This window comes from Myotis yumanensis, unplaced genomic scaffold (genome assembly GCF_028538775.1).
Source record: "Myotis yumanensis isolate MYYU_CA2020_CCGP unplaced genomic scaffold, mMyoYum1.0.hap1 SCAF_2, whole genome shotgun sequence".
Taxonomy (NCBI): domain Eukaryota; kingdom Metazoa; phylum Chordata; class Mammalia; order Chiroptera; family Vespertilionidae; genus Myotis; species Myotis yumanensis.
Genome location: NW_027223753.1, coordinates 7,359,493 through 7,383,362, shown reverse-complemented (window position 1 = coordinate 7,383,362; position 23,870 = coordinate 7,359,493). Strand labels below are relative to the sequence as shown.

Sequence of the window (23,870 nt, the reverse complement as noted above, 5' to 3'; positions counted from 1 at the left end):
GTGGATTCTCAATAGTAATGTCTTAGTAGCCAAATTTCCCAAACAATTAAAGCAAACATCCTGCGTATGCTCCAGCTCTAGACACCTCTCCAAAGCTCACCTCCTGGAAATGTTTGAGGATGTCATTGATGATGAACTCCTTGGTCTCATAGGGATGGACCCGAGTGAATGGATCCAGATTAATCACAGCATCTTCAAACCGAATCAATGGAAATCCCAAGGTACTTTTTAGAGCCTAGTTAGGGAAGGAAGAAAAGGACATAGTTAGGCTATACGATGGCCTTCCAGGGCACTTAATTCTGGATTCCATGAGAGTTACAAGTCATGTCAACTTTCCCACGGGAATAGGGCTCTGATATTTATAAACAAGGAATTTCCCTGTAATTATAAGAGGAAAATATATATGTATCACCGAAAGTAATGTGTATCACATAGAAATAAACACTATTGGCTTCGCAGCGTAATTCTTCCTGATGTTTTGTATCTGTGTGCTTGTCATACTTTACTTTTTGACTGAAGTATACCAAACATACAGAAAGGTGTACTGATCAAATGTACAGGTCAATGACTTTCCCAAAGTGAACACAACCGTGGAACCATCCACACTACAAAATAGATTATTATCTCCACCCTAGAAGCACCCCGTCCCTCCCCATCTTCGGACTGCCAGTCACTACTCCCTCTGCCCCTACGTCACCACTAATCTGACTTCTATCACAGCAGATTAGTTTTTCCTGCTCTGAATTTTATCTAAATAAAATCATTGGTCTGTACATTGTTGTATGTGGCTTCTCACAGTCAACATTGAGTTTGTGAGATTCACTAGGTTGCTGCACATAGCTGCACTTTATTTTTATTTTTTTTGTTAAGTTATTACATATGTGTCCTTATCCCCACATTACCCTCCATCACCCCCACTCATGCCCTCACCCCCCTGTTGTCTGTGTCCATTGGTTAGGTCTATATGCTTGCATATAAGTCCTTTGGTTGATCTCTCCCCCTTACTTCCACCCTCCCCTACCTTCCCTGAGGTTTGACGGTCTGATCGATGCTTCTCTGTCTCTGGATCTGTTTTTGTTCATCAGTTTATGTTGTTCATTATATTCCATAAATGAGTGAGATCATGTGATATTTATCTTTCTCTGGCTTATTTCACTTAGCATAATGCTCTCCAGTTCCATCCATGCTGTTGCAAATGGTAAGAACTCCTTCTTTTTTACTGCAGCATAGTATTCCATTGTGTAGATGTATCACATTTTTTAATCCACTCATCTGCTGATGGGCACTTAGGCTGTTTCTAAATCTTAGCTATGGTGAATTGTGCTGCTATGAACATAGGGGTGCATATATCCTTTCTGATTGGTGTTTCTGGTTTCTTGGGATATATTCCTAGAAGTGGGATCACTAGGTCAAATGGGAGTTCCATTTTTAGTTTTTTGAGGAAGCTCCATACTGTTCTCCACAGTGGCTGCACCAGTCTGCATTCCCACCAGCAGTGCACGAGGGTTCCTTTTACTCCACATCCTCGCCAGCATTTGTCATTTGTTGATGACAGACATTCTGACAGGTGTGAGATGGTACCGCATTGTTTTGATTTGCATCTCTTGGATGATTAGTGACTTTGAGCATATTTTCACATGTCTTTTGGCCTTTCTTCTGTCTTCTTTCGAAAAGTATCTATTTAGGACCATTGCCCATTTTTTGATTGGGTTGTTTATCTTCCTTTTGTTAAGTTGTATGAGTTCCCTGTAAATGTTGGAGATTAAACCCTTATCAGTGATAACATTTGCAAATATGTTCTCCGATGCAGTGGGCTTTCTTGTTGTTTTGTTGATGGTTTCCTTTGCTGTGCAAAAGCTTTTTATTTTGATGTAGTCCCATTTGTTTATTTTCTCTTTAGTTCCCATTGCTCTAGGAGCAATATCAGTGAAGAAATTGCTTTAGCATATGTCTGAGATTTTGCTGCCTGTGGATTCCTCTAGTATTTTTATGGTTTCCCGTCTTATGTTTAAGTCCTTTATCCATTTTGAATTTATTTTTGTGTATGGTGTGAGTTGGTGGTCTAGTTTCATTTTTTTGCATGTATCTGTCCAATTTTCCCAACACCATTTATTGAAGAGGCTGTCTTGACTCCATTGTATGCTCATGCCTCCTTTGTCGAATATTAATTGAGCATATTGGTTCGGGTCGATTTCTGGTTTCTCTATTCTATTCCATTGGTCTATATGTCTGTTCTTGTGCCAGTACCAGGCTGTTTTGAGAACAGTGGCTTTGTAATACAGCTTGATATCTGGTATTGAGATTCCACCTACTTGTTCTTCTTTCTCAGGATCGCTGCAGCTATTTGGGGTCTTTTTTTATTCCAGATGAATTTTTGGAAAGTTTGTTCTAGGTCTGTGAAATATGCCGTTGGTATTTTAATGGGGAGTGCATTGAATCTATAGATTGCTTTGGGTAGTATGGACATCTTGATGATGTTGATTCTACTAATCCATGAACATGGTATGTTCTTCCATCTGTTTATGTCTTCCTCTATCTCCATTTTCAGTGTCCTATAGTTTTCTGAGTAGAGGTCTTTTACTTCTTTAGTTAGGTTTCTTCCTAGGTATCTTAATTTTTTTGGTGTGATGGTAAATGGGATTGCTTTTTTAGTCTCTCTTTCTGCAAGTTCATTATTGGTGTATAGAAATGCCATAGATTGTTTGGCGTTAATTTTGTATCCTACTACATTGCCAAATTCATTTATTAAGTCTAATGATTTTTTGATGGAGTCTTTAGGGTTTTCTATGTACAGTATCATGTCATCTGTGAATAAGGACAGTTTTACTTCTTCTTTTCCAATTTGGATGCCTTTTATTTCTTCTTCTTGTCTGATCACAATAGCTAGTACTTTCAGTACTATGTCAAACAGGAGTGGTGAGAGTAGGCATTAGCTGCACTTTATTTTTATTCTGCATTGTATTCTAATGTATGAATAGAACACTATTTAATCATTGCCATTAATGAATAGTTGTGTTGTCTCAAATTTTTTGCTATTATGAATAATTCTGCTATGAACCTACTTGAATATGTCTATTGGGGCACTTTTGTATGCATTTTTCTTGATATATACATGGGAGCAGAATGGCTGGGTCAGAAAGAATGTATAAAACAAACAAAACAGAAACAGACTCAGAGATACAGAAAACAGACTGATAGCTGTTAGAGAGAAAGGGGTATGAGGGCTGGGTGAAAAAGTTGAAGGAAATAAGCAAAACCAACCAACCAAACAAACAACAACAAAAATCAGACACAGACAGCAGTATGGTGATTACCAGGGGGAAAGAAGGGTCGAGGAAGTAGAAGAGGATAAAGGGGGGATAAATGGTGACAGAAGGAGAATGACTTGGGCTGGTGAACACACAATATAATATACAGATGGTGTATTATAGAATTGTACACTTGAAGCCTATATAATTTTATTAACCAATGTCACCCCAATAAATTCAAAAAATTTAAAAAATATTAAATACCCCCCCAATAAAGAATGTACACGTTCAACCCTAGTATACACTACCACACAGTTTCCCAAAGCACTTGAACCACTTTACATTGTCTTCTGCAGTCTATGAAATTTCTTATTCTATATCCTCATCAATACTTGATATAGAAAGCTTTTAAAAAACAAATATTCTGACGGGTGTGCAATGGTATCTCAGTGTGGTTTTAATTTCCATTTTCCTCTTGAGGAATGAGATTAATTATCTTTTAATATGCACACTGGCTATTTGGATATCCTTTTTTTAAAAGTGTCTATGCAAGTCTTTTGCTCATTTTTGTAGTGGGTTGTCTGTTTTTTCTTTGCTTTGTAGGAGTTTTCTTATACATTCTGTATACAAATAGTCTGTTGAATAGATACATTATCAGTATCTTCTCCCATTCTGTGTCTTGTCTTATTACTCTTGATAGTTTTGTGATGTTCACACATTCTTAGTTGTTGTTGTTTTTTAATGAGGAGAAAATTATTACTTAAAAATATTAGAATGGAATAAGATTACTTCATTGAACAGAAAGTGCCATCAGAACTCTAACATGCTATCCCTGTCACACCTCACAGAGCATCAGCATAACAATTCAAATCATCTGACATTCTTAGTTTTAATAAAATCCATCTTTGTGTCTGGGTTACTATCCACACCAACTCATAAAGGTATTCCCATATGTCTACTTATAGAATTTTTATTATTTTATTCTTCACGTTTAAATCTAAAATCTACCTGGACTTGATTTTTATATATAGTGTGAAGTAGAGCTCAAGAACCATTTTTTTTTCCCAAATGGACAAATTGACTATTATTTATTGAAAAGATCATCCTTCCCCCTATTGCAGTACAGTGCAAACTCCGCCATCAGTCAAGTGACTGTATTTATGTATCTGTTTCTGTATTCTCTTTTCTGATTCATTTTCTCCTGCCTTCTGTCAATACCACACTGTCCTAATTACTGCAATTTTATAACAATTTTTAAATCTAATAGTGTAGTTTCTCCAACTTTATTATTTTTCTTCAGTATTACCTCAGTTACTCTGCACTTTTTATTTACAAATAAATTTCAGAATCAGCCTATTAATCTGCCACATAAAAATTGCTGAAATTTACTAAATCTAAAGATCATTTTTAGGGGTAATGACAACTTTACAATACTGAACTTTCTAATGTCCCTTTTAACTATTTAAAATTTCTCACAATAATGTTTGTTTTCCGGGTAGAGGTCTTGTATACTCTTTGTTGGATTTATTCCTAGGTATCTGTGGTAGCTTAAAAATGACCATACACCTAGCCAGTTTGGCTCAATGGAGAGAACGTCGGCCTGCAGACTGAAGGGTCCCAGGTTCAATTCTGGTCAAGGGTACATGCCCAGGTTGTGTGCTTGATCCTCAGTGTGGGGCATGCAGGAGGCAGCCGATTAATGATTCTCTCTTGTCAGTGATATTTCTATCTCTCTCTCCTCCTCTCTGAAATCAATAAAAATATATATTTCTTAAAAATGACCATAAATTCTTTGCATTTCCTACAATTAGTGGAATTTATTTCCCTTCCACTTGAATCTGCACTGACCTTGTACTTCAACCAATAAGATGCAAAAGAAGTAACACTGTGTGACATCTGAGCCTAGGCCTCAAGAGATCGTGAGTTTCTGCTCTACCCTTTTTGATGCTGCCACCATGTGAAGAAGCTGAGGCTGGCTTCCTTGAGGAAGAGTGGCCATGTGGAAGGAGATTCTGTTGACAGCCAAAACCAACCACCTGACCTGTGACTAAGTCATCTTACATCACTCAGTGCCAGTTGACCACCAGATGACTGCAGACACATGAAAAATCACAGGTGAGTGCAACAGAAGCACCACTCAGTTAAGTACAGCCCTAATTGCTGACCCACACAATTATGAACAACAAAAAAATGGTTGTCTTAAGCAACTAAGTTTTGGGTGATTTATTTACACAGTAATAGATAATGATTCTGTATTTGATATTTTCTTCACATTATGATAAATACATTCTTCGAATTTTCCTTTTCTCAGTAATTGGTGCTGACATGTAGGATGCAATTGATTTTCGTGGCTCTGTTTCTAGTGTCTGTTTTTTCTCTTGGTCATTTGTGATTAACTGTAACATTTTGTATGAAAACTTATAGAGACTTTGGATGAGTCTTTAGCTTCTGGCAGGCAGTTAAAGGGGTGTAATCCAATCAGGATTTGTGCTTTATCGAGGCTAGATTTCAGTCTTCATAAAGGCCTGGTATAGTTCTTCAGTGATCTAAACTGAAAACCAGTTCTATTCCTCCATCTTTACTCTCTCCAGCACCGTAAACTGCTAAAAGGTCTATTTAGCTCTTCAGTCTCTTGGCTGTCACTTTTTGCCTGGCTTCTGTCCGACTAGGTTACTTAGCAATTGGCACCTGCCTCGAGAAATAAAGCAGCTCAGGTTATTGGGGTCTCTTTTGTACCTATCCCTTCTCTGTAATGTATTAGCCCCTCAATTACCAGCTCTCTTTGTAGCAATGAAGTCCAACTTTTGCTCTGCCAGCCTCATGAGACTGCCAAAAGCTTTCCTCGGATTCTCTACCTTTTGGCAGCTGCTTTCTGCCTAACTGTCCTACCTTTCTCTCCATACCACTTACAAATTAGAAATGTCTCAAGAATAAATGCAGAGTAAACAGTGTGCTCACCTTATCGAGTTTCCTGCCTCTCATAAATCTTGGACCCTTGAGTCCTGGCTGTCTTGGTAGCTTTCCAACACCTTCAAACAGACTTTGTTTTTTAATGTGTTTTTGTTGTTGTTGTTTTTTAATATCTAGCTTTTCTTGTAGTTCTCAGCTGGTTTGGGTCTGCTATAAGCCAGTTAATAATTTTCGGATGTAATCTATTTTCCAATTTATATTTTTATTTAACATGATTGATATTTCAAGGATTTTAGAAAGCATCCCAAATTCTCTTTTTTGGATGTGAAAACACTTGCTCATGCTAATAATAGTACATCTCTGATCCACTTAGAAGTTATCCTTTTGTAGAATGTGAATAAATCTAATTTTATGTTTTTCTATCTGGCTATCTAGATAGTCTAATAGCACTTATTAAAACACCTGTATATTTCCCACTGAGTTAATATGTCTTTACAGTAAAATCTCATGTGAAATTTAATGGGCTTTCTATTTTATTTTCTTATTTATTTTTTAATCTTTTAGCATGTATTTTCTTTTAACAAGAGTATGTTCATAATTGAAATAACACCACAAAATTGAAGATGACACTGTCTAAAACCAGAGAGTGGGAAAACTTCTTTGTGACTCAAAATTCAGATTCAAAGAGGCAAAAGACTGATAAATTTGACAACATAAAAACAGAAAGCTTTTGTATGATTTAAAAACACACAAACACCAAAAGCAAAGTAAAAAAACAAAACAAATGAAAAAACAAAGAAAAATATACCTGCAACTTAGATCAAATACAGAACTTACATAAAGAACTTCTAAAGTCAGATAAAAGACCAATCCTATGATTTTAAAAAATGGACTAGTGATATAACCAAACAGGTTAGTTCAGAGGGGGAAAAAAAATGGCCTTTAACATAGAGATTAGGAGACAGAGGAGGAGAGTAAAAGAAAACTGAAAAAGCCAGAGAAGAAACAAATAGGAGAGTAAGAAGAACCGGAAAAGACTGACGTCAAGAGGCAGCAATATCAAAGTCGGCGAGGACCCTACAAGGAAGGGAAAAAGCCACTGGATTTGGTGCTGTGGGAAGCCACTTGTAACCTTTTACTAAAAACTGGAGAACAAAACATTTTAGAGATTAAGAGCATCCTCAAGTTAATTCAGACTATCACTCTCCTTTTTGTTATAAGTAAAACTAAAGAAATGCTAAGAGGATGGCCAAAACGGATGGAGATGGTTATTAGCAGGTCTCAGACTTGAACATGCTAATTTTCACAACAGTAACTACCTATTAGGTGGAGAGCATGGAGACCAGAATGGAGGATTATATTATTTCTCCTGGAAAACTTTCCGCTGCTCCATTCCTGCACGTCTCACCCACCCTGGGTGAGTGGTGATGAAGTAATAAGCCGGCATTATCTCCCTCATTTCATTGACAGGGAAACTGAGGTCCTGAAGGCTTAACTGTTTTGCTTCAAGCTACACAACAAATGTGCTGGGGAAGCCAGGTACTGACAGCAGCTCAGAGTTTGTTTTGTCAACACAGCTCAGAGCACTGCTTTCTTCTCCGAGAAGAGGAAATGAGATCAAAACAAAGGCTTAAGGCAAAAAGCTTTTACCCCAACTTCCTCATTGCAACCAAACATTGGAGAGGAGGAACCACACAGAGTAACAAAGGCTTTGAAACCTGTACTGAGTTGTCAAAACCCTCACCCACTGGAGACACTATCCCCTTTCTGAATGGCTGCTGTGCTTTGTCTGAACCAAGGAAACACTAGTATTCTGGCCCTTCAATAAAATGATCTGCCCTTGTCATTTACTGCTTTGGGGCCTCCTGTATTGGAAAAAGCTGCCATATAGCTATTGGTATGAGTAATCCTGCCACCTTCAGGCTGTTCTGGTCAAAGTAGAAGGGATGAGAGGGAAAGAGCCAAACATGGGCTTTTTCTTAGAGTAACTAGAGGACTAATCACATACAGTAGTATACTAAGCTGATGCTCATTTACTCAAGTAGCAGTTTCCTGTTATAAAATGGATTCTGGGGAAAACAATCTGTGCTCATAAGTTCCTAATAAAAATAGGAAAGTGTCTACTCCGACCTCTGCCAGACAAAAACTGCTGAAGTCTTCCAGAAACTTTATAGAGCTGAAAGGAGAAATACCTGTCCATACGCCATAGGTCTCAGATCGCCAGCCAGCCCCTGGGCCACGTCCTTTCCTCTCGGAGTTTATCCTGCACTAAACAAAACTGTCTGGAATTCATTCTTTAAAGGTTTATTTATGGTGCATAGAGACTGTTTATGTGAAGCAGGGTATCTGCCCATTTCCCTCCTGGGACGGTGTTTAAAACTACAGGGATCTTTCCCTCTCTGGCACTTTCTGAAATACAATTAACAATACTGGATCTTTTTTCCTTTAACAAATCTGGTTTTTATTTAGGAAGGGGAGGGAAAAAGTAAAGGGTCTGAAGTTTCCCAACAAATTATTTCAAGCCTTTGAGAAGACAGTTTTAGGCTTTTTAAATAGTGTCTTTGTTTGAAATTCCCCCTCACCCCCACCCTCTTGCTCTCTGACCATTAAAATGTGGGTTTTCTTCCAAACTAGATTGCTCAATTAAAGCCCTGCTTTTGTAATACCCCCATGCTCTAAATGGGAAAAGAACTGCTGTAGGCCACCTTGTGAAACCTTTTAAAGGCTCCTGGCTTCTTTGATCTTTAAAAAAAAAAGAGGGAGAGAACATATAAGCTACCTGGCATTCTCCATATTAGTCGGCTACTCTAACTTGCAGACTTGGGAGAATAATGGGGAGACTGGGGGTGGGGATGCCGTGCTTTCCTCTCTGCATTTGTGAAATGGAACTTATTACCTCCCCCTTCTCCCATCACAGAGGAAGGAATCCAATTGAGATAGCAGATGTGAAACTGCTTCGAGTCCTTCTGAACAGACTCTATCTGCAATAACGTTCCCTCGGTGTAAACCTGAAGAGACTTCGCTCTGAGATTTCTGACAGCCTCACTTCTGGCCTGGAGTCAAGGGAATCAAGATAATTATTCCTTCAACACCAAAGACACGGTTACCTTTTAGTCAGACTCCTGTGACTCCTGCGCTGGGACGGGGCTCCATTTCCTAAGCACATACTTTCAGCCATTACATATCATCACAAAGAGCACGCTGCTCTTCCTAAGAGCGGCTAATAAAGGGATATTACTCTGTTAGGAAACTCTTTGGATAGATGACATTATTTTATGAGTCCCAGGCTCCACTAGGAGAAACCAAGACATGGTAAAACGGTGACTTCTACAAGCTGAGAATTTAACTCTGAAGTCCCAATTCCCAGCACCCTGCTTGAAACATTGACATACCCTACTCAGAGCGGCCACCGCCCACACCTCATAATGTGGCCGCTCCACTGAATTTCCTTAACAATCGTTTGAAAAATGCCTTCAAATGTTCCCTCCGCAGAATGCCTGCCAAATGAAACATTCGCCTGAACGATTCCCGGCCATTGTATGCAGAGCGCACATGCAGCGGCAAGACCGTGGACCGCATAGGGAGCCAGTTCCCCTGGAGAAAATCATGCTGCATTTGTCAGTCTGGGGGAAAGTTTTCTGCTGGGAGCAATTTGAAAGGAATATTTAGGTGTCTGTGTTTCTTAGTAAGATGAATTTAAAAACAAGAAGTCCTTAACTCTCAGGAAATGCTTCACATTGGCCCGCTGGGCGAGTGCCAAGTGCTCGGGGGAATATACACTTTATCAAACAAACTCATTCCGAAGGGTCACAGAAGTCAAGTGGATACTTGTGGATATTAGCAAGATAGTGGTTTTCCCATGGTTTTCCCCCACTCCCATGCTAACTGTAAGTATCTGCAGTCTCCTGGGAAACATGAAATTAAAGCAAATGAAGCAGACGGGACAGCGGGCAGTGCGTCAGGAAGGGCACCCTTGCCGGTCTACGCTGCAGGGGCAATCCCCGCCCCCTGGTCCTGACCAGCAGGCCCAGCAGCTCAGCCCCACTTTGCTGCCTTCGTGAAGCAGCCACTCGGCCCTGTTCTTATCCAAATATGATCTGATGTTGACCAGACTAATGAAGAGTTTATTGCAGAAAATGAAGAAGCTACTCAGACTGTGTCAGGTGCATATCAAGATGATCACGTTGCATCTGGTCTGGGGGTAGGCAAGGCCACGTCTCTGTGGGGAGTGGGTATGTGGCCACGTCTTCCCTGAAGTGGCAGGCATTTCTAGTGTCACCCATTCAAGACACAGAAGACGCAGAGAGGAGGAGAGAACCAGGAGGGGCAGGCAGGTCTTGGGCACAAAAGGAAGAGACTGTCTTGGTGGTAGTTTTCCTCTTGAGTGTGGGAGCAGCCCTAGGCAAGGAGGCTTTTACCTCATTGAGATGAGCCAAGAGCTAAGCAGGGAGCAGGTGAGTTCTAAAGTACTTCTCTGTCTACTCTTTTGTTACTCCTTAATCTTCGGCAAAGTCATACTTAAACATTTTTTTTAAATGAACACATACACACACACACACACACACACACACACACACACGTGAGTCAGTAAACCCCCAGAGAAGGAAACCTGTAAATATTTCTGTTACAAATGGTGCTGGACAGAAAAAGCAAAGAGTAAACACACTCACTCTTTTCTGAGGAAAAGTCATTGTTTAAAACACATCCAGCTCTCAGCTCACCTTCAGGTCCAGGGGTAACTTGTTGGAGGTGAACACGCTCAGCCTGATCTGGGGAATGCTGATCTTGAGATTTTCAAAGTAGTAGCGAATGGGTGTTCCCCCTTGCTCATCTGTCTTTTCGTGGAGGTTTTCGTCATATTTTTCAACCTCTGGCACAAAGATAGAATTGCTTTATAAAAAAAATGAATCTCTGAAGCCTCATGATTCAAACACTTGATTCGCATATTTAAAAACTCACAGAAAAATGTAAACATCGATTCCCTCTACACTTGGTTTTTCATGGTTCAGAATTATGCACAGTATCCTGATGCATTTCCTTGTAAAAGCAGATCTGTTGCATGTTGCTGACCAAAAAAGCACAATAGCTTAATCTTTGGTTTGTGACCCTGTACCCCCTGGCAGAGCACCTTTGGAGAAAGAATCCAGGTGGGGAAGCGAGAGCTCATGGGTGTGTTTGTTGGTAATTAGTTTTCTAAAAACCATGTTGCTGTTGTCATTATTATTATTATTATAAATGACCTAGATTTTCTGAATTTATTTCAGAAGATGACATCCAAGTAAGTACTTGGAGTGTGTTTTAACCAAATCAAAATAAACAATGACCAATAAATAATGAATCGGAACAAAACATAATGCCTTAGAAAGAAACAGGCTGCAGGCTATGCAGAACTGATGTCACAACCAGCAGCATTCTCTCTCCCAAACGGTGAGCATCCGTTTGCACAGCAGAGTCGAGGCCTATTTTTTACTTATTATCTCATGAAGTAAAAAGGTCAAGGGCTAAGCCACAGCAATGTGCCCTTTGACTCAATGTTGTGCCCACACCCATTTGGGCAGCTATGTTCGTTCACTTGGCTGCGTGTGCCTTAGAAATAAGAACAAAGATATTATACATATCTACTTACCAAATAAATTAATGCTGTACCTATTAGAGTTCTATTTATAGAAAAAAGGGGTAAAAAAAAAAAGATATTGCAACAGAGCCTAGCTTATCTGTAATCAGGACACAGAAATAGGAAGAAGAGAAGATATTCCCGTGAAAGGCAGGCCAGTCCTTTACAGAGTCTAAATATACAATACGATGCTTGGCGGAGTGGGGGGAGGGGAAATTATTTAGAGCAGCTTACAGGAAAAGCACGTCCAATCAAATTTAAAGTAAAACTTCTCCGGAAGATACCAAAAGGAAGCAGATACCTGCCAGGCAGGTTCCTAAGTGACTGTCTAAGCACAAATAAACACCAGCATTCCAACCCAAAGTGAAAACACAGCACTAAACAGACAGCACTTGTTCTCAATCCCAAATACACGAAAAGCTTCAATTCCAAGTCTGGAATAAAAAGGCAAAAATATTTTGCTTGCATGGTGTATATGTATGTGCATATGCACACATGTCCCGGGGATTCCTTTTTTCCTTAGCAGACAGGGGCAATAAACATAAATGTTTCTATTGTATCATTTCTCCAGGCTCAGCTATTACTGTAGTCTTCCAAAGACTAAGCATTACTGATTTTCTCTAGGCTGTATATAGTCTTGCAAAGGCCACGATGAGGAAGCTAAAACAAAATGATTTCTGTAGCTGGAAAACGTAGGTTTCTCAACAGCTTATCTCACTCCCCTCTCCAAAGAAGAGTAAAGTAATTAAAAACCTTTGTAAGGCATAAAGGGATGAATGTAAAAAGTTAAGGAGTTGAGGCTAGCCAATTTTTTTCTTCAACTAAACCAAAAGAACTGCCGAAGGGATTTCTGATTCTTGGCCCTCAGTCTGCTTCATAAACAAAAGTTAGGAAACAAAGTGGTTTGCTAAATAACTAACATCATTTCTGTTAGCCTAGAGTAGAGGAGTCAAAAAACGCAAAACAAAAAGGAAGAGTATACAGCTTCCCAAAGGCTTAGCGCCGGGCATTCCAGGACACCTTTGAGCAGCCTCCTTCACGCCCAGATGTACTTCAACCTGTCAACAAGCAATACTTTGAAAACTGAAACACAAACCTTCCTAGTTCAGGCTAAGACGTGGAAAGAGAGCTTATATCCAAAACCTTATTTCCACAAGCGGGCTAAAAAATGCTGTTCTTGGGCCAATTCCCAGACACAAACCTAGAACGTTCACCATTACCTGATTCTGCTTGATCGTAGCCAAAGAAACTCAGCAGCTTGAGGAGCAGCTTCTCTTCAATTTGCACCGTGAACCTCTGAGCCGTGACCATCAGGTGCTAGGGATAAAGGAATTCTGACTTACAGTGTGAACCCCAGAAAAAACTCCCATTCAGGTTTTCTGTGCCAGTGCGAAGGCCCCAATGACAGGCTATGGATTCTTTACTCACGTGATTTTATAGTCATACTAGTGGCTCGGTGCACATTGAAAGGAAGTTAGTGCACACTGAAAGGAAATTAATTAGAAGAAATATTTTAATATCGCTATTTGCCCTTTCTCTATAATAGAAGTGTCAACTAAATTCATGATTGACAATGACAGATCGAAACACACGCGTGCAACTGGCGCCAGCAAGAGTTTTATATATATGTAGAATAGAGGCCCGGTGCATGAAATTTGTGCACTCAGTGGGGGGGGGGCGGGGGGGGATCCCTTCAGCCCAGCCCGCACCCTCTTGCAGTCCAGGAGCCCTCAGGGGATGTCCGACTGACAGCTTAGGCCTGCTCCTTGCTCAGTCCTGATCAGCCGGACCCCAGCAGCAAGCTAACCTACCCGTTGGAGCATCTGCTCCCTGGTGGTCAGTGCACGTCATAATGACTGGTCGACTGGTTGACTGTCTGCCCCCTGGTGGTCAGTGCACGTCATAGCGAGTGGTTGAGCGGCCTTAGCATATCATTAGCATATTATGCTTTGATTGGTTGAACGGACGACCGGACACTTAGCATATTAGGCTTTCATTATATAGGATAAACTTGCTTAATTAGACCTGCTTTCTGATTTAGCTAAACTTTTTCCAGCCCAGTGGAACACCCCAATTTCTCTTTCAGGTAATTGTCAGCAACACAGCAGTAAATACCAACATGAAGCAGATTATTATTGTTGATCACTCAGGGAGAACAAAGGGTAAAATATTTAACTGCAGCAGTGTTTGACTATATTCTGCACTGTGAGAAAACCTGAAGTCATTTTCAAGGTCCACTATTTCTTACTTCTTTTCAGTCAGGTCAAGTTTCTAAACTTTCTAAATCTCTGTTTTCTGGCTAATCAGAAGAAAATAGGATTCCACCAAGTCTCCTATCTACTTACTCCAGGACTTCTGAAAGGATCAAATGAGATGAGGCACAGGAAAACGCTTCACAGACATTTGGTTACAGTGTGAAATGTTTCCACCTGGCTATAAAGCAAGTCATGCTCCTAGGCTGACGAAACTACACGGAGGCTGGTCGTTAGGGAGAGGAAGCCGGGAGTTGCTACGTGATGTCATTACCCGGATGGTCGGACACCTAGCATATTAGCCTTTTGTATATATAGATTGCCAAAGTATTTCTGGCTCATCTCTCTCTACATTGTTACAATTAGCCCCAAATTCCACATTTAGACAATTCACCGCTTGATTGTTTGGTTCTGAGGGCACCTGGGTCTCCTTAGTCAGCATGGCACTTTCAGATGCACTGCAGTGGGTGAACTTCACCGTGCTGAGCTCACATGGCTGGCAGCTAGTTTAAGGAGCAGCAAGTGTGGGCTTATGGATGTGAGGCCTGGCCTCATCACACCAGTGACAAAGGACCAGAACTATAGGAAGCAACCTCTTTGTCAGCTCCTACTTTTCCAGGACTTGCTGCCATACAGCCTGCTTAATGCATGCAGATTCTCCAGGAAAGAAAGTTTATCTCTGAAGGGTCTACTTTTAGCAAACAGTGTGGCAGCTTCCATAGGAGGATGGCAGTCGCAAGGTCAGACCCCTCCTGCCCCTTTCCAATAGTATTCTGGATTATTCTATTTTAATAATACATCTGGATCATGCCTGGGTCCTGATCAGTCTAGAAGACACTATGCTTTCCCACCAAGACTTCACGGACTCTGGCCCCCAGTGGAATCAGAGCTACCACAGGCAAGGTCAGCACACACACAACTGAGAACACAGTGCTAAGAGGAGTGCCTGTCACTTCCTTTCCACGGTTTAATGAGCCACTGTGCCTTCACCCCACAGGACTATTTTCATCCGCACCCTGCTCTGCTGCTCAGACACTTGGCTGTGAGAGAACAGACCCGGCACAGCTCAACCCCACCAGCCTACCTTGTAGATGTTGGTCAGCGCACTCTTACTGGGGAACTTCACCGCATTCACCTGCACGGCAGGGCCTGTCTCAATGACCTCATTCTCATTGCTCAGGGGCGTCACATAGAGCATGAAGGGCTGAGTGGTACCAATGAGCTGATTGTCCACCTAGGACATGAAAAGGCAAAATAAAACAAAAACAGCCAAGTGGCTCGGTTCTCATTTTTACCTTTGACTGGGGTCTCACAATATGCAGGCCGCTCAGGAAGTACCCTTGCCATTTGACTCTGTCTAAACAGCAGCTGTAAAAATATAGTCTCATTGAAGACCCACAATAATAGCATTTCAAGTTTGGCGAAGGCTGGAGAGGAGGATCCCAGGAATGGTCTTACAAAGAGAATTGTCTTGATAGTATCACAACAAAACTGGCAAAAATAGTCAAAATCTAGTATTTCAGAACTCTGAAAGTTAAAGGTTTGCAACTATCCAGGGATCATTTATTCAAGAAAATTAGCTAAAACTCGAGAAGAACAGAAGCTCTGTGGCACTTTTACTTGTCACTCCCACTTGTCCTCCCCAGGTCCACAGTGGCCTCAGAAACTAACAGCCCTGCAACCACGGTGAACACTCAGGGGCCTGGCAGCCCGAGGAGGGGCCATGACGGGCTGGCAGCTCCCCCGAAAGCTCCATTCCCAGAGAGACATCAATTTTTTTACTTGACTGGCACCTCCCCTTTCCTGATATGGGTAATTGGTGCCTTCTCTCTTTAGTCCTGGCCGCACTGATCTCAGAGAACCAGCTTTTTATTTGATTTTTTTCTACTGTAGTTGCTGGTTTCTACTTCATTAATTTCTGCTGAGATCTTTATTATTTCCCTTCTTCTGCTTATTTTGGGTTTGCTGTTGGTGATGTTTAGCAGCATTCCACAAATTCTGATATGTTGTGTTTTCATTCTCATTCAGTTCAAAATATTTTCTAATTTCTACTTTGATTTGCTCTTTGATCTATGGGTTATTTGGAAGTCTACTATTTAGTTTCCAAATACTTGGGGGATTTTCCTAACTCTTTTTCCATTATATCTACTTTAATTCCATTGTGATCAAAGAGCATACTGGGTGTGACTTAAATCCTTCTGAATTTGTTGAGAATCGTTTTATGGTCCAGAATGTGTTCCATCTTGGAAATGTTCATGTGCACTTGAGAAGAACATGTGTCCTGCTGTTGCTGGGCGGAGTGTTCTATAAATATCAATTAGGCCTAGTGGGTTGGTAGTGCTGTTCAAATCTAGTATATCTTTCATGATTTTCTGCTTATTTGTTTTACCAAATATTCAGAGAGTGGCAATGAAATCTTCTACTATAATTGTGTATTTGTCTATATTCTTCTTTCAGATTTTTTTCTTCGTATATTTTAAAACTCTGTCTACATATTCAGGAATGTTATGCCCTCTTGATTAACTGTCTCTTTTATCATTAGGAAATTGCATTTCTAACCCCTGGTAATGTTCTTTGCTCTGTAAATTATTTTGTCTGATATAATCTAGCCATTCCCACTTTCTTATGACAAGTGTTAGCCTGGTATATCTTTTTCCATTATTTTGTTTTTAACCTATTTGTGTCTTTAATTTTAATGTGTGTGTTTTTGTAGGCAGTATATAATTGGGTTGTGCTTTTTAATCTAACGTAACTTTTGTCTTTTAATTGGAGGTGTTTATAGAATGTACATTTAATTAACTGATAGTTAGGTTTGAATGAGTCAACCATCTTCCTATTTGTCCTGTCTGCTCTTTTCTGAGTTTTCCTCTTTTGTGTGCCTTTTCTTGGATTAATCAAGTACTTTTTATGATTCCATTTTATCTCCTTTGTTAGATTATTAAGTGTAATTCTTTTGGTGGTTGCTTTAAGGTTTGTGGTATTCATCTTAACAGCCTACATTCAAATGACATCATAATACTTCACGTATAAAAAAATTACAATAATATAGTTCCATTTCCCCCCTTCCAGACAGTATGCTATTATTGTCATTCATTTTACTCTAATGTATTATAGATCCCAAAATATAGTGATAATTATTTTTGTCTAAATGAGTTGACTACCTCTGACAGAGATTTAAATAGAAAATTATTGTATGTATTTACCCCCGTAGTTATCATCATTTCAGGTACTCTTCCTTCCTTTGTGTAGATCCAGATTTCTATCTCGTACATTTCCTTCTGCCTGAATGATGCCCTTTAACATTGTCTATAGTGCAGATCTGCTGGTAATGAGTTCTTTTAGCTTTTGTTTGCGTAAAAACATCTTTCTTTCACCCTTATTTTTTGAAAGGTATACTTGCTGGACATAGAATTCTAGGTTGACCATGTTGTAACAGATGTATTGTCATCCAGGCTTTGTTGTCCATTTATTGAGCACAGAGAGAATAGATTGAGCTGGGGTAGCAATACTTATATCGGACAAAATACATCTCAAAGTGAAGGCCATAACAAAAGATAAGGAAGGCCACTTCATAATACTAAAGGGATCAATACAACAAGAAGATATAACCCTGTTAAACATATATGCACCCAATGCAGGAGCACCCACATACATAAGAAAACTTCTGGAAGATATCAGGGGAGAGATCGACAACAATATAATCATAGTAGGGGACTTTAATACGCCACTGACATCACTGGATAAATCCGCTAGACAAACAATCAGCAAAGAAACAGCAATCCTAAATGACTCACTAGATCAGATGGACTTAATTGACATCTTCAGAACACTTCACCCCAAAGCCATGGAATATACATTCCTCTCAGGTGCTCATGGGACATATTCAAAAATAGACCACATATTGGGTCACAAGCAAAGTCTCCACAAATTCAAGAAGATTGAAATCATAAAAAGCATCTTCTCAGACCACGATGGCATAATGTTAGAAATAAACTACAATAAAAACAACCCAAAATACTCAAACACTTGGAAGCTGAATAGCATGTTATTAAATATTGATTGGGTTACCAATGACATCAAAGAAGAAATTAAAAACGTCCTGGACACTAATGACAATGAAAACACAACAATCCAAAACCTATGGGACACAATGAAAGCAGTCCTGAGAGGGAAGTTTATAGCTCTACAGGCCTATCTCAAAAAACAAGAAAAAATGGTAGTTAATCATCTAACTCTACAACTCAAAGAATTAGAAAGAGAGCAACAAGAAAACCCCAGAGTGAGCAGAAGGAAGGGGATAATAAAGATTAGAGCAGAAATCAATGAAATAGAGACCAAAAAAAAAATACAGAAAATCAATGAAACCAAGAGCTGGTTCTTTGAAAGGATAAACAAGATTGACAAACCCCTAGCCAGGCTCACCAAGAAGCAAAGAGAGAGGTCCCAAATAAACCAAATCAAAAACGATAGAGGCGAAATAACAACAGACCCCACAGAAATACAAATGATTGTTAAACAATACTACGGACAACTCTACTCCAACAAACTAGACAACCTGGAGGAAATGGACAAATTCCTAGAAAAATACAACATTCCAAAACTCAATCAGGAAGAATCTAAAAATCTCAATAGGCCAATAACTATGGAAGAAATTGAAGCAGTCATCAAAAAGCTTCCAGCAAACAAAAGCCCAGGACCAGATGGCTTCTCAGGGGAGTTTTACCAAACTTTCAAGGAAGAACTAAAACCTATCCTCCTCAGATTACTACAAAAAGTTCAAGAGGGCCAAAGCCGGTTTGGCTCAGTGGATAGAGCGTCGGCCTGCGGACTGAAAGGTCCCGGGTTCGATTCCGGTCAAGGGCATGTACCTGGGTTGCGGGCACATCTCCCCCCGTGGGAGATGTGCAGGAGGCGGCTGGTCGATGTTTCTCTCCCATCAATGTTTCTAACTATCTATCTCTCTCCCTTCCTCTCTGTAAAAAATCAATAAAATATATTAAAAAAAAATTATAAAAAAAAAAAAAAGTTCAAGAGGAAGAAACACTTCCAAGCACATTCTATGAAGCTAGCATCACCCTAATACCAAAACCAGGTAAAGACAATACAATGAAAGAGAATTACAGGCCAATATCCCTCATGAACATAGATGCCAAAATCCTCAACAAAATCTTAGCAAATCGGATCCAGCAGTACATCAGAAGGATCATACACCATGACCAAGTAGGATTTATCCCAGGGATGTAAGGATGGTACAACATCCGTAAATCAATAAACGTGATACATCACATAAACAAATTGAAAGAAAAAAACCACATGGTCATATCAATTGATGCAGAAAAAGCATTCGACAAAATCCAACACCCATTTTTGATAAAAACTCTCAGAAAGGTGGGAATAGAAAGATCATACCTCAACATAATAAAAGCCATATATGACAGACCCACAGCCAACATCATACTCAATGGACAAAAACTAACACCATTTCCCCTAAGAACAGGAACAAGACAGGGATGCCCACTCTCACTACTCCTGTTCAACATAGTCCTGGAAGTATTAGCCATTGCAATTAGACAAGAAGAAGAAATAAAAGGCATCCAAATTGGAAAAGAGGAAGTAAAACTGTCCTTATTTGCAGACGACATGATATTATACATACAAAACCCTAGAGACTCCATCAAAAAACTACTAGACTTAATACATGAATTTGGCAATGTAGCAGGATACAAAATTAACCCCAAGAAATCCAAGGCATTTCTATACACCAATAGTGAACTTTCAGAAAGAGAGATTATAAAAACAATCCCATTTACCATCGCACCAAAAAAATTAAGATACTTAGGAATAAACTTAACTAAAGAGGTAAAAGACCTCTACTCAGAAAACTACAGGACGTTGAAAAAAGAGATAGAGGAAGACATAAAGAGATGGAAGAACATACCATGTTCTTGGATTGGTAGAATCAACATCATTAAAATGTCCATACTACCCAAAGCAATCTATAAATTCAACGCACTTCCCATTAAAATACCAATGGCCTTCTTCAAAGATCTAGAACGAACTCTCCAAAAATTCACCTGGAATAAAAAAAGACCCTGAATAGCTGCAGCGATCCTGAGAAAGAACAAAGTAGGTGGGATCTCAATGCCAGATATCAAGCTGTATTACAAAGCCACTGTTCTCAAAACTGCCTGGTACTGGCACAAGAACAGACATATAGATCAGTGGAATAGAATAGAGAGTCCAGAAATTAGCCCGAACCAATATGCTCAATTGATTTTTGACAAAGGAGGCATGAACATACAATGGAGTCAAGATAGTCTCTTCAATAAAGGGTGTTGGGAAAATTGGACAGATACAGGCAAGAAAATAAAACTAGACCACCAACTTACACCATACACAAGAATAAACTCAAAATGGATAAAGGACTTAAATGTACAACAGGAAACATAAAAATTCTAGAAGAATACAAAGGCAACAAAATCTCAGACATATGCCAAAGCAATTTCTTCACTGATACAGCTCCTAGGGCACTTGAAACTAAAGAGAAAATGAACAAATGGGACTACATCAAAATAAAAAGCTTCTGCACAGCAAAAGAAACCATCAACAAAACAACAAGAAAACCCACTTCGTGGGAAAACATGTTTGCCAACGTCATATCTGATAAGGGCCTAATCTCCAAAATTTATAGGGAACTCATACAACTTAACAAAAAGAAGATAAATAATCCAATCAAAAAATGGGCAAAGGATCTAAATAGACACCTTTCAAAAGAGGACATTCAGAAAGCCAAGAGACATATGAAAACATGCTCAAAGTCACTAATCATCCGAGAGATGCAAATCAAAACAACAATGAGGTACCATCTCATACCTATCAGAATGGCCATCATCAACAAATCAACAAACGACAAGTGCTGGAGAGGATGTGGAGAAAAAGGAACACTTGTGCACTGCTGGTGGGAATGCCGACTGGTGCAGCCACTATGGAAGACAGTATGGAGTTTCCTCAAAAAATTGGAAATGGAACTCCCATTTGACCCTGTGATCCCACTTCTAGGAATATATCCCAAGAAACCAGAAACACCAATCAGAAAGGATATATGCACCCCTATGTTCATAGCAGCACAATTCACCATAGCTAAGTTCTGGAAACAGCCTAAGTGCCCATCAGTAGATGAATGGATTAGAAAACTGTGGTACATCTACACAATGGAATACTATGCTGCTGTAAAAAAGAAGGAACTCTTACCATTTGCAACGGCATGGATGGAACTGGAGAGCATTATGCTAAGTGAAACAAGCCAGTCAATGAAGGAAAAATACCACATGATCTCACTCATTCATGGATAATAAAGACCATTACAAACATTTGAACAATAATAGATACAGAGGCAGAGCTGCCTCAAACTGATTGTCAAACTGCAGTGGGAAGGCCAGGGAGGGTTGGGGGACAAGAGGGAGGGGAGTAAGAGATCAACCGAAGGACTTGTATGCATCCATATAAGCATAACTAATGGACATAAGACACTGGGGGGTAAGGGAGGGCAGGGGTTTGTCAAGGGCGGGGGGGGGGGGGGGGAGGACACTTATGTAATACCCTTTGTAATACTTTTAGCAAAAAATAAAATAAATAAAAAAATAAATAAATAAATAAATAAAATAGATTGAGTATATTATTAAGGGCCCTAGGATTTTCAGATGGTAAATAAGAATTGGCTTCAACTTAAAGTCACCAGCTACATTAGCCCTTAACAAGAGAGCCAGGCTGTCGTCTGAATCCAGGCACTGATTTATCCTCTGTGCTATGAAAGTCCAAGGAGGCGTCTTCTTCCAATAGAAGGCTGTTTCATGTGCACTGAAAACCTGTTGTTCAGTGTAACCACTTTCAATTACTATCTTAGCTAGATCTTCTGGAGAACTTGCTGCAGCTTCTACATCAGCACTTGCTGCTTCACCTTGTATTTCTATGTGATGGAAATGGCTGCTTTCCTTAAACCTCATAAACAACCTCTACTAGCTTCACACTTTTCTTCTGCAGCTTCCTCACCTCTTTCAGCCTTCAGAGAGCTGAAAAAAGTTGGGTCGTTGCTCTGGATTAGGCTCTGGCTTAAGGGAATATTGTGGTTTGCTTTTTCTATCCCCATCATTAAAACTTTTCCCATATCAGCACAAGGCTATTTTGCTTTCTTATCATTCATATGTTCACTGGAGTAGCACTTTTAATTTCCTTCAAGACCTTTTTCTTTGCATTCACAACTGGCTAATTGGTGCAAGAGGCCTAGCTTTCTGCCTGTCTTGGTTTTTGACATACCTTCCTCACTAAGCTTAACCATTTCTAGCATTTGATTTAAAGTGAAAGACATGCAACTCTTCCTTTCACTTGAACACTTACAGGCCATTATAGAGTTATTAATTGGCCTAGTTTCAAGTTGTGTCTAAGTGAGTAGGCAGAAAAAGGAAAGGGAGACGAGGAAATGGCCATTTGGTTGAACAGTCAGAATACACACAAGATTTATTAATGAAGTATGCATTCTTATATGGGAGTGGTTCATGGTACCCCCAAACCACTACAATAGTAACATCAAAGATCACTGATCACAGATCATAACAAACATAATAATATTGAAAAATAGTGGACTATTAATGAGAATTATCAAAATGTGACAAAGAGACACAAAGTGAGCAAATTCTATTAAAAAATGGCACCAAGAGACACTTAATGCAGGGTTGCCACAAACCTTCAATTTGTAAACACAGTATCTGTGAAGCGTAATAAAGTGCAATAAAAGAGATATGTCTATTTTCTATTTAAATTCAGACAGTTTCTATTGCTACATCTTCAAGCTCACTAATCTTTTGTTCTACAATGTGTCATCTGCTATTAATCAAATCCAGTGTACTTTTCATTTCATTTTAATCTGTAGAAGTTTGAGTTTTTTATATCTTCCATGTTTCTACTTAACTTTTTCAACATGTAGAATACAGTTATCCTAATAGTTTTAATGTCCTCTGAAAATTCTAACATCTGTGTTAGCTCTGGGTCCATTTCGACTGATTATTCTGATTACATATTGTGTTTTCCTGCCCCTTTGCACACCTGGTACTTTTTGATAGGATGCCAGATATTGTGAATTTTACTTTGGCTGCTGAATATTTTTGTTTTCCATTACATCTTGAGCTTTGTTCAGGGTGCAGTTAAGTTACTTGGAAACAAATCTATCCTTTCAGACCTTCCTTTTATGATTTGTTAGGTAGGTCTGGAGCAGTGCTCAGCCTAGGGCTAATCATAGCTCAGCATGGAGGCAAGACTTGCTGGTGGACTCTTCCCAGCATCCAGTCTGGCTGGGAGGAAGAAGCACCATCTCCAGCTGGGGAGCAGCAGGTGCTATCCCGGAGATCCTTTCGGATGGTCCGGATGGCAGTTTCCTCACACACATCACTGATCTGTCCTCTGCTGAATACTCGTAGGGCCCCTCTGTAGAGTTCCCATGTTTTCTTTCTGTGAAGCGCGTTCCTCCCAGGTATGCTGTCCTCTGAAATCTAGCTGCCTCAGTGCTAGGACTCCAGCTCTGTTTGTTCAACTCATCCATTCTAGTTCCCCCTCCCCTCCCAGTGTCACGGCCGGGAAACTTTCCCAGTAAGCTGAGCAACTGCAGGGCTCACCTCTTTTGTTTCCCACCTCTTACACTGTTGTCTGATGTCCAGGGTCTTGGACCTGTTGTCTCTCTGTTTTATGTGGATTTGAGGCTCGATTCACGTAGGAGAGTAATCTGGTTCCTGTCACTACATGTTGGCCAGAAGCACAGGTCCAGTTCCCTTGTTTTTCTTCCTATGATGAACTTCA

At 39.8% G+C, this 23,870-nt stretch overlaps 1 protein-coding gene and 1 non-coding gene across 4 annotated transcripts in view; both read right to left on the bottom strand.

Annotated features, from left to right (window-relative positions):
- VPS13D (vacuolar protein sorting 13 homolog D) overlaps positions 1–23,870 on the bottom strand; it is a 222,375-nt gene that overhangs the window by 74,200 nt on the left and 124,305 nt on the right. For all 3 annotated transcript variants that reach the window (XM_070404108.1, XM_070404109.1, XM_070404110.1), the window contains 4 exons: positions 15,109–15,258; positions 12,993–13,089; positions 10,880–11,028; positions 101–235 (listed from right to left, as the gene is read on the bottom strand). In XM_070404108.1, coding sequence (XP_070260209.1) covers positions 101–235; positions 10,880–11,028; positions 12,993–13,089; positions 15,109–15,258 — 531 coding nt within the window. The remainder of the gene's footprint in view (positions 1–100; positions 236–10,879; positions 11,029–12,992; positions 13,090–15,108; positions 15,259–23,870) is intronic.
- LOC139004634 (small nucleolar RNA SNORD28) lies at positions 4,054–4,127 on the bottom strand. Its single transcript, XR_011470489.1, has one exon. It is a non-coding gene; the product is annotated as a small nucleolar RNA SNORD28 (small nucleolar RNA).